The 11,822-nt window shown below is 37.4% G+C and overlaps 2 protein-coding genes across 2 annotated transcripts; one reads left to right on the plus strand and one right to left on the minus strand.

Annotated features, from left to right (window-relative positions):
* Nucleotides 1-3,936: 3,936 nt before the first annotated feature.
* LOC137713984 (late embryogenesis abundant protein At1g64065-like) lies at nt 3,937-4,963 on the minus strand. Its single transcript, XM_068453345.2, has one exon. It carries the CDS (start codon nt 4,951-4,953, stop codon nt 4,219-4,221), a length of 735 nt encoding a protein of 244 aa, XP_068309446.2. The 5' UTR covers nt 4,954-4,963; the 3' UTR covers nt 3,937-4,218.
* A 3,486-nt stretch (nt 4,964-8,449) lies between these two features.
* On the plus strand, nt 8,450-9,676 carry LOC148691209 (uncharacterized). Its single transcript, XM_088683946.1, has 2 exons — nt 8,450-9,284; nt 9,381-9,676. Exons 1-2 carry the CDS (start codon nt 8,450-8,452, stop codon nt 9,395-9,397), a joined length of 852 nt encoding a protein of 283 aa, XP_088540072.1. The 3' UTR covers nt 9,398-9,676.
* The last annotated feature ends 2,146 nt before the right edge of the window (nt 9,677-11,822 follow it).

Below are 11,822 nucleotides of genomic sequence, written 5' to 3' on the forward strand. Positions count from 1 at the left end.
CAACACGGGCAAAAACATCTTTTTAGGGTACGAAGCAAGCCAAACAAAGGAACACAAAAGATTGACCTAGGGGCAGTTCCGCCCTTTTACTATTTCTAAATAGTGCTAAAACTCAACTGAGTTTTAGTATATATAATATATAGGAGTCAAACTTGTCAAAAGTTAGGCAAAAAATGGTCCCCGCTTACCAGTTTATCGAAGACAAACCAGGAGGATCTTTTCTATGAGGATCTTGGAGATCCTCTAATCATATCTGTTCATCATACATTGTGCAATCAGAAATCAATTGTAAATTTTTGTTTTTAAAATTGAATATAAACAGTACCTGACAAAAATTGACTGCACGATATATATTAATGGATGTGATTGAAGGATCCCAAAATCCTCATAAAGAGAATCCGACGAGGATACTCTCTCGAAGACAAATGGCAGCATTCAAGTCTTCAGGCCTTTGAACCAAAAAAAAAAAAAAAAAAGTCTTCAGGCCATGTTTAGTGGACTGAGATCCTCTTCGGATCAGTCTCATGGGGATTTAGCAAATCAATTGAATGTAGACGCTGGTACAAATCCAAAGGCTAAAAAAGTTTTCTCCTACAATAACAGCATATGTTTCTTCCTTCTCAGTTTTGTCTTCCCAAAAGTCCCACCCTTCACGGCCATGTCAACTCTCGCTCGCCTCCGAAGGCACAATCTTCGTTCAATTTCCCTCTTATGCTTTGTTTCGTTGCTAATTAATTAATGAAATTTCCAAAGTTTTGAAATTCTATGACTGGTTTGAGATTTTGAGTTTCCTTGGATTTTTCCGGCAACCAAACACTGCAAGTTATTGCTATGTCTGATTAGAATGGTGATTTTTTGTTATAGGATACGAGAACAAGTCCAATTGAAATCCGATTCCAAAGAAATCAATCGCATTCCGATCTCAGTAATCGCCATCTCTCTCACCACTCTTCAAGGTTCTTTCTCCCATCCTCTTTCCTTATGGTTGGGCTGCAGAAATTTGAGTATATAGAGCAAGAATTTGCAGACATGGGAAAGAGAAGGAGAAGAAAAGATAGCAGCATAAAAAGAGAGAAGGCCACCTAGCGTGAAACAAATTAAAACAAAAATAACTTTTGACCCTTGGATTTGTACCATGGGTTAATTGATCCGCAAGTTCCTCACGGAACTGATCAGGAGAGGGCCTCAGTTTTTCTTAGGGCTGGTTCGGGTTGGGATCCTGAACCGAAACCCCTAACCCGAATCCCAAACCAAAACATTTCGGGATGAGATTTTATATCCCAAAACCGAACCGAAACTATTCATTTCCCGAAATTCAGGATTCTCGAAAGTGTTTTGGGATTTTCGGGAAACTTCGGGATTGGGCCTTGAAGCCCAAAATGTTGGGCTTTTTAAACATTTTACAATTTTAAGCTCTTTAACAAGTAAGCCCACCCATTTTTCAGGAAAAAAAAAATTAACATTTGCAGGCTTGCGGCCCACTGCCCGCACAACCCACCTGTTTCAGTCTCACAATCACATAAATAAATTCAATTCAATCAAAGTTCACCACAATTTCATCTTATAATTTCAATTTTCATACCAAGCAAGCAACAACTAATAAGTTAAGCTTAAGTTCACAATTGTGTACCAAACTAGTTAATTAAAAGTGCATGCAACCAAAATGAAATAAGTTAAGTTTTACAAACCAAACTTCCGAATGAATTTGGATTAAGTTACAAACCAAAAGAAAAACATAGTTTATAAGCAAAAAAGTGCATGCAACCAAAATGAAGCTTAAGTAAGTTCATTCCCTTTTGCCCCTTCGGCCCCTTCCCCTTGTTGATGAATGACCCGTTGCCGTTGATGGTGGACCCCTTCCTCTTGTTGATAATTGAACCTTCCTTTGTGTTGGTGTAGATGCTCTTGAAATGGGTAGTCGCGGAGGTAGTGATGAGCGACGTTGAACTTAAGGTGGTGGAGGAGGTGGCATTTCATAATAATATATTACAACCACAGTTCAGCATATATATAATATTCATATATCTCGTATACTGATCAAACACATATATATCACAACCATAAACTGATAGAGTGCACATTCCATAAACTGATCCACAAACACATATATATCAAACACATATTTATCTCTGATCCATAAACTGATAGAGTGCACATTCCATAAACTAATCTATAAACACTTGTATATCAAACAAGTGCAGTAGGAAACTAACATGTTGCACAGTTGGCAATAAGAGAATAGGCTGAATAGCTACGGTGTGCTTTGATGAAAATGCTTTGATAAAACAGTAACAAATGTAGTAGGGAACTCACACTTGCTCTTAGATATTAGTTTCATTATATGATTGCCTATTATTATGCATAAAAACAATAGTTCATGTATGACACTGAAGATGTATGTTGGTTTTTTTCTTTTGAAAAAGATTTTAAAGTGGTTTTTTGGTTTTTTTTTTCTTTTAAAAAAAAAGATTTCAAAGTGGTTTTCTAGTGTTCAAACTTCAAACGGATTGAGAAATAACTTGTTTGTCATAAGAATAAAACTATTTTAGTTATAGTTTGGAATGAAATAACTCAATAAGCATGCAGAGCATAATCAAATTTATGAAAAGGATATCCGATAGTTTCACAATTGTTTAGGCGAAACTGATTTTCCATATGTTGAGATAAATTTGGGTTTAAGGGTACTTAAAAATAGCGAGTACATAAAATAAAACAATATATGATGCAGCTTTTATCGCAAAGCCCTGCACTTACCCACCCTAATTTGAAACCCACAGTCCCTTAGATATCCTACATGCAGGTCCTAAACTTACCCACCCTAATTCGAAACCCACAGTCCTCAAACCCTTAAACATTCGACAAAACCCCAGTGAAAATCAAATTAATCAACATGAAATTTAACTTAAACACTAAAGAACAAAACCCTAGTAAAAATCAGAAACCCTTACCTGGATTTTGGGACTTGATTGGTGTCGGATTCGCTTCTTCCAGCGTCTGCGTCTCTGTGTATGTGGCCGGCTGGATGAGCGCCATTGAAGTGGACGGAGGACGGAAGGAGCAGCGTGAGTTGATGGAGGTGCGGAGCAGCGAGAGCACGAGCAACTTTGGGAGATTAAGTGTGAGACTGTGAGAGTGAGCGACTGAGAGACCACAAATGACCTAACTCCATGGACGGTTGGATTAGATCTTAACCAATCCAACGGTCCAAGTAATTTCTAATTATAAATTAAAAATAAATAAATATATATATAGTTTGGGATTACCAAACGCTTTCAAAGATGTGGCCGAATCCCAAACTGAAACTTTCGGGATGGGTTCGGTTTCGGTTACCGAATTTTTAGGGAAATTCGGTTCTGGCATTTTTCGGTCAAATTTCGGGATGGGTTCGAGATGGTTCGGGAAAAAATTCCACCCCTAGTCCTTCTTTAGTTAGCGCTAAAAAGTTTGCCCTGACAATATTTTTTCAATCTCCAATATACACTAGTAGTTTATTGTATTTTGAGAGGAAAAACGAAGGCAACCTCCTTGCTTCAAACGAAATTTATACATTTTCGTGAAAAATATGGCCCGGAGACTTGGTGCGTATAATTAGACCAACATGTAATGTATAATTAGACAAACTTTTGTATATTTTCTGTAGTACATTTGGTGCGTATAACTAGACCAACATGTAATGTAAATTCTGGCATTATCAATTAACATAAAACTCTTTTTGATGATTGCCAATTATCATGGAAAGGCTACAACTTCCATACGACTGCTCTTTCTGCAGCTTGTGTTTCTATATTACTATTTGACAGAATTAATAAATTACAAAAGTATAACATATATATACTCACCTATAAGATTGAATCCGGATTTCCACTCCGGATTCTCTTTGTGAGGATTCTGGATGATCCTAAGGATCCGTGAATCGTGTTTATTTATCATACATCGTACGGTTAGAAATTATTTATATATTTTTTTTTTTTACATAAAATTGCACACAAACAGTACCTAACAAAAACTGACCGCACGATGTATGATGAACAGACACAGTTCAAAGATTCCTGGGATCCTCTTAAGGAGGATCCTGTTGGTATAAGATTAACTTGATCCAATTTTCAGCCGAAAAAAGTACAACAAAAATGAATCCTAATCATTAAAGACGAACCCTGCATTTGCAATCTTCTCCTTGAATCTTCCCGCTTGAAAAATTGTACCTATGAATCCTAATCATTAAAGACGAGCCCTCCGATTGCAATATTGTCCTTGAATCTTCCCGCTTGAAAAATTGTAGCTCACGGTACAATTCAATTCAACCACTACATTTTTCTTGACCGTGGCGACTTTCACCGTACCCTGAATACTCGTATAAGTCGTCATGGTCAATTCCCCTATAGCCACCTCACTCATGAACCCCGGCACGCCCAAGATCTTCCCAGGAACAATATCCACCGTAACATTCATCCTCGACGTCCGCCTCGACTTTGCCACTCCCGCCGGAGTCCTCGCTTCGCCGACCTCCGTCCCCCTGTAGTAAACCATAGTGGTGGCATTGCTATACTTGAAAGATGCCACGTTAGGGTTCTTGATGGAGACATCCGCAAGAAGTGTTATATTAGTATCCGTACGTAGGGTTCCGTTGGAAAACTCCAGCCGTTGGACTGTGACCTCGTTCATCTTGATCTTCGGATCCTTTACGTGAAACATGGTGAATCCGAGGACTATGGCTGTTACAGCTATGATTAAGAACACGGCAGAGACACAGCCACAACATTGTATGTATTTTCTTTGCCCGAGCTTTATGTGCAATGAGACGACTTGCTCTTCATCACTGCGGAGATGGTGTGAGTTTGCTGGGGCTAAAGGCTTGACTTGTTCTTTCGGAGAAGCCATGTTGACGAAGTTAAAAGACGCAAAAGTGGTGGCCGAAGATATATAATTGGAAATGGAAAGGGTGATGAGTTTCATGGAAATTGTGATTTTGTTCTTGTGGTGGTGTTTGATGGTGAAATGTTGGAAAATTTTAGAGTCTAGACGAGGTAGCACAAGTTGCACGGCTAGACTTTTGACTTTTGGGTTGTTTTCTTTTCCAAATGCTTTATTTTGAAATGGTTTGTGGAAGCTTCATTGAATGACGAATATATTGTGGTTCAAATATTAATTCTAATAGACAACATTAGGGAAATTGAGGCTGATATTGACATAACTTGTTAGGGGTTGAAAAAATGCTTACAATTTAGGTTTTGTGGGGTTAAACATTTGGTAGAAAAAAAAAAGTGGGAATGCTTTGTAAATGAGAAAAGTCACAATGTGAAAAGCTGAAACTGACATAAGACCTGAATTTCGCCTGGCCGAGAAACTTGAGTTCCTACTGAAAGTCTTTTCATTTTTATTATGGCTGTGCTGGTATGGTGTGGAAAGCCACTTAATGCAACGAAGAATGTAGCCACTTAGTACTACAGTTTGGTAGTATTTCTTTTCACTTAGAAGTGAGAGGTCTTAGATTTGAATCTCGTGGATGATGAATTCGATATCAAATTAGGTTGCCCATTTTGTGGTTTTGCCGAACCTCCCCCTCCTCTTAGTGTAAAAATATCGACGTACTTAAAAAAAAAAAAAAAAAAAAGCAATGATCAATGCATTAAAAGGTGAATCGTTAAAAGGTAGAAGGCAAAAAAGGTGAATCATTCATAATCCTAAAATTACTTCTCCCTAACTAAGATTTTAAAATAAAACAATTGTTGTAGTCTATTTTATCTGACAAGGGAACAGGGTTCGGCGGCAAAGAGAGAGAGAGAGAGTAGAAAGAGATGTGTTTGTAGAATTATGTAGAGGAACGTGTGTGTTATTCCCCCTACATAGTGCCTTTATTTATAGTAATAAGAGGGAGAAGAAATCCTTCATCCCCAAGGAATACAAGTCCATATATGAAAGAATAACTAGAATCAAATCTAATCTAGGATTTACACAATCACACTTAAATAAGAAGTTTATAACACTCCCCCTTGAGTGTGTAAATTCAGCATCATGTAGAAGTTGAGGAAGTCGACTCGTCGGCAATGATTGTGGGAACAACGCTATTCTCAATAAGGTAGGAAATTGCATAAGGAAGTAAGTCTGGCAAAAACCCGAGTCGGGACAAAATCCATAGTACTGGTTTGGTACTGAGGTGCTTTTATAAAAAGTGCGTATCAAAAAAGCTGAGGTCAAAAATGTGTTTGGTAAACACTTAAAAACAGCTTATTTTCACAGTTTTGGGTGAAAAAAAGCTGAAAACATGAAGCTGTAACAATGAGCTTATTCTCACAACACAGTAGAAACAATTTTTTTTCAAAGCACAGCAATACCAAACTAGCCCATAGTCTAAGGAAAAATGCGCGAGTAATGCAAAGTCAAAAGAAACATCTACAAGACGTCATTAGGGATATGATCAACCCAAGGTGAGTGCCTCATCAAAACATTGTTAGGTAGGAAAAACCCAGTGGAAAAAATGCTCCAATTCGTAGGAAAAAAGAGTACATTAAGATCAAGCAAGTATACTTCAGGATACTCCCCCTGAGCTTGACACAATTCCAAAGAGAACTAATAGTGTTACAACTCAGAAAGTTTACGCATACCAATTCCTTGAACAAGCCTTTGAAACGTTTCCTTCAGTAGTGATTGGTGAAGAGGTTGGTTAGATTGTCTTGTGAATGGATTTGTGAGACTTCAATCTTCTAATGCTCTTGTTGTTGATGTGAGATGAAGAACTTTGGTGCAATGTGCTTGGTGTTGTCTCCCTTGATGTAACCCTTCTTGAGAGGTTCGATGCATGCTGCGTTGTCTTCATAGATCGTCGTTGGGACATCAACGATGGGGTAAAGATCGCAAGAGCTTCGAATATCACCCATAACTACTTTCAACAAAAGTTGCTTCATGTAAGGTGAGAATTTCAGCATGGTTAGACGAAGTGGCAACTAAGGTCTATTTACTTGACCTCCAAGAGATTGCGGTGCCTTAAACTGTAAAGACATAACCCGTTTGAAAACACACCTTATGTGGATCAGATAAGTATCATATGTCAACATAACCAACAAGGCAAGAATCGACTCGAGATAAGAGAGTGCGGCATCACTTGAGGATTCGTAGGGATAGAACAAGCTCAAATCCGTAGTACCCTTAAGGTAGCGGAAAATGTCTTTAACACCAGTCCAGTGTCTGTGTGTTGGTGCATTACTATATCTTGCCAAAAGATTAACAACGAAGGAGATGTCGGGTCTAGTGTATTGAGCTAAGTACAATAAAGCGCCTATCGCACTTAGATAAGGAACTTCAGGCTCCAAAATCTCTTCATCATCATCATTCGGACGGAAGGGATCTTGTTTTGAATCTAGCGATCAAACGATCATAGGAGTACTCGAAGACTTCACTTTATCCTCGTTAAAGCGATGCAACACCTTCTGGGTGTAGTTCGATTGATGTATTAAGATTCCATCCGAACGGTGTTCTATCTCAAGACCGAGACAAAATCGAGTCTTTCCTAGATCTTTCATCTCAAATTCCAACTTCAGGTGCGCGGCAGTGCTCGCAAGTTCTTCAGGAGTTCAGATGAGGTTTATGTCATCGACATATACTACAATTATCGCAAAACCGAAATGTGACTTCTTAATGAACACACAAGGGCATAATTCATTGTTCACATATCACTGACTAGTTAAATACTTACTCAGACAGTTATACCACATTCTTTCGGATTGCTTCAAACCGTAGAGTGAACGCCTCAGCTGAATTGAGAGCGTGTTCCGGGGTTTGGAAATATTTGATCCAGTCAATGTAAGTCATTCGGGAACTTTCATATAAATTTTTGTATCAAGATCCCCATAGAGATACACATTTAGTACGTCCATCAACTGCATACTCAATTTTTTGGAAATTACCAAAATAATAAGGTAGCAAAAAGTAATCACATCCATAACGGGTGAATAAGTTTTGTCATAGTCAATCCTGGGGCGTTGTGAGAAGCCTTGCGCAATAAGACGAGCTTTGTAACACACAATTTCATTCTTCTCATTACGCTTCTAAAAGAAAACCCATTTGTAGCCAACAGGCTTCTTGTGCTTGAACCTCTACATAAACTAAGCATGGTGGGAATAACTTAACTAAGTGCAATGGTGCCAACATGATATAATTCTGAGGCATTCATTCTCTAGAGGCCAAACTAGATGGGTAATTACAAGAGTTGTAAATGACTAAAGTGTTATTCTCTCATCATTATTTTTGCTAACCAACATGATATAATTCTGAGGTGGGCTTGGTAATGGTGAGTCTCCCATACCCCGCTAAGAGTTCAACATAACTCTCGGATTCTATTGAGGGATATGGAATTTGCCAAAAATGGTGGGTGGTGTCATTCGGTTTAAAGACCAGAATCGTGTGACTTAATCAACAATCAAACTAATTTATTTTATTGTTTATGTATTAAGATATGGTTGGAAGCACGTTCGCGAAAATACTCGACAAACATTGCCTAGAGGGGCATAATTTCCCAACCTGGTATCGTAATGTCAAGATTCTCCTAACATTGGAGAAGATTATTTACGTACTTGACAAGCCTCTTCCTGACATACCTCTTGGCCCTGAGGCCACAGAGGATGAACGTGCTAAGTATGACAAGCATGTTGAGGATGATACACAAGCCAAGTGCTATCTGTTGGCTTCCATGAATGAGGAGCTACAGAGACAGCACGAGGGCATGGACAGTGCATTTTCCATAATACTTCATCTTACGGAGTTATATGGTGAAGGGACGCGCAACCGTCGCTTTAACACTGTTTGTGAACTTGTGAAGACCAAGATGGTCAAAGGGGCTCCAGTGCATCAACATGTACTGAAGATGATAGGATTCATAGAACAACTGGAGAACCTAGGTACTCCACTTGACGGGGAATTGGCCCAGGACTTTATATTGGCTTCTCTTCCTGATTCATTTTCGCAGTTCGTAATGAACTACAACATGAATAAGATGGATCATACTCTCTCTGAGTTACTAAATATGTTAGTAACTGCTGAGAAGACTATGAAAGAGAACGTTGTAGGGACTGTTGCAGTAGCCTACAACAAGCCATCCTCTTCCAATCCTAAGCCGTATGGCAAAGGAAAGGGGAAGGAGATAAAGTCTCCCACTCCTAAGCCGAAAGGAGGAGTGAAGAAAAAGAAAAAGGAAATGGAGCCCAAGGGGACTTGCCACCACTGTGGAAAGGAGGGGCATTGGAGGAGGAATTGCAGGTTTTACCTTGCAACTCTTAAGGACAAACCAAAAGGTATGGTTTATGTTCTTATCTTCAATTCTAAATGTTAGATCTTCTAAATATTTATATTTGATATAAAAGGCTAATCACTTGTATAATTGTATATAGGTGGAGAAGCCAAGTAGAAGAAGAACAAGCAAAGGAAAAGTGGAGAAGGGTTCGATCACCATGTTTTTGCTTACTACTTCGGAAGTTTGTTAGGCATTTAAAAATTGTCTTTAATCTCTCTTATTTTGTTAAGAACTTATTATGTGGCTTCATATGATGGATGATCACTAATATTGCCTAAATGTATGAAGGTATTTTAATTAGTCTCTAAAAGTATAGAGCTAATGTCTTTTGTATTAAACATTATGAATGTTTGAATTATCATATTAATGTAATGTGAAGAATGCCTTCTAATATATTATTTCCTTAAGGTAGTGTTATGAATTGAATATTGTCTTGTTGTATCCTAGTTGAGATACAAGAATTATATCACATTATAATGATATAAGTAATAAGAAAAAAGTTTCTTATATGGTTATCACTTAAACCACAATAATCAAGGTCACTCTTGATTCAATTAGTAGTTTTGAACAACTAATTGGGCATTCTTAAAATTGTTTTAAAATGTTAAGTGTGTTAGTGATTAAAACCAAGAAAGAAGTGTCTAAATCTATAAAAAGTTTAAAGATTTTAATCACTTAATAACAAGGCATCAACTTAATGAAGGTTGAAACAAATAAGCTTGAAAGGTTTTAAAGCTACTACACAATGTCCTCTACCCGTATATTCCACGTTTATACATTTTTGAATGTATGAAATTATTTCTCATTAAAGTCATGAGAAATAGTGGGAGGTGTAAAAATGGATATAAACTTGAATATGATTGGTTTATAGTTGTCTAAATAATAATAGTATTTGACTATTATTAAGAGTTTGTAATTTTAATTGTTAAAAGACTCAAGCTCTTCAAAACGTTAAATTCTATGTTGTGTAACATTCTAAAGAATAGTCTTTGAATGTTGGTTTCGTCAACCTAGCATAAAATGGTTATATGTTGGAAGTTGTCCATCATTCTCTTTTATGAGAACAAGCTAATAACAAAGCATATGGACAAGTTGATGAAACAAAAGGGAATAGTTTCAAAATGAGTCACAACATATAGTTTAACAACAAGACAATCCAAATTCGTCACCTCATGGTTCAAATCATAAAATGAAGATTTAAGAAAGCATTTTCCTATATGATAGAAAATCATTTTCATATCCCTTATAATGAATGTGTCATAAAATCACAAAAGGGACACATGTATGGACTTGTGAGTAGATATCCAAAAGTGAAAAAACCATGGGTTATCACTTTAAAATATTACTATATCCCAGGATCAGAACCAAAGCAACTGATAGCGTGCATTCACTTAGGTTACGAACCAAAGTGAAAATAACCCATTTTAACAAATGGAACTTCATAATGGATGAAGTACTGATCATATGAATGTATTGTTAGTATCGTACTACAATGGTCTCAAGGTTGGAGCAAAGTTTGTATAAAGTATACAAACGAAATATATAATGATATATTGTTTTAGAAACTGCTTCAAAAGGTGTTTTGAATGGAAAGGGTTCTTTTAGAACTAATGATTGAATCCAAACCATAAGGTCGTTAGTAGGACACTACGACGTAATGGGGCAATAGCTCAAGCCATGGAATCAAGGTCTCATCAAAGTATTCGAACACAAGAAAGAGACATCATCAAAATGTTTTAGAAACATTTGATAAGTAAATCCCTTTTAAATTAAAAGGTGATTAATACATAACCAAGTTAACCTACGAGCATAAGCTCACTCAACTAGCATGTATAAGATACACTAGAGATTGACTTTAGTGCAAGTGGGAGATTGTTGGAAATATGCCCTGAAAGTCAATCTTTGGAAGAAACCTTTCAGGACAATGAATTGATGTATATATGACTCTTATACATCGGAAGGCAAAAATACTAATTAGGACTATCCCAATGAACAATATATGTCCTAAATAATGAATCCATGGACAATGGATCGATGGAAGAAGTAACCTAATGATGTTAGATTACAGAGACCTTCTTCTCATAACCATCATGTCCAAAAAGGTTCCTGGTCATAGGATTGTCGGAGGGATACTGACAATCCATAGACCGGTACATACTATGTCCGCTTCAATTGGAAGGATGGAAAGTCTCATCCCATTCGTGTAGCGACACTAAGACAAGCATGTAGGTGCTCATTAAGGGAATGAGTTCACTGAACACAATCGAACGAGAGTACTTGCATGGAGGTCTACTCACATGTCAAGCAAGTAACTCTAATGGTTGGAATAATGTAAGTAATCCTTTGACCTGAGGCATCGTCGTTGTCTTGTGGTTAAGTACTTAATCTTTGATTATGTTAAAGTCATTCCGTTCGCAAGTGTCCAAGGCATCGTTGGGGTTAAGCCACTTAGCCATGAAGGCAAGTGAATGCGCAACAAGGAATCTCTAATCCTCGATAAGAGAGGATGAATACTCTAAGATATGATTTGGGAATCTTC

Source organism: Pyrus communis, chromosome 14 (assembly GCF_041283825.1).
Source record: "Pyrus communis isolate YQ-2024b chromosome 14, ASM4128382v1, whole genome shotgun sequence".
Classification (NCBI taxonomy): domain Eukaryota; kingdom Viridiplantae; phylum Streptophyta; class Magnoliopsida; order Rosales; family Rosaceae; genus Pyrus; species Pyrus communis.

Excerpts from the sequence above, each read along its gene's own strand:
- LOC137713984 (XM_068453345.2), bottom strand. The coding sequence starts at position 4,953 with ATGAAACTCATCACCCTTTCCATTTCCAATTATATATCTTCGGCCACC.
- LOC148691209 (XM_088683946.1), top strand. The coding sequence starts at position 8,450 with ATGGTTGGAAGCACGTTCGCGAAAATACTCGACAAACATTGCCTAGAG.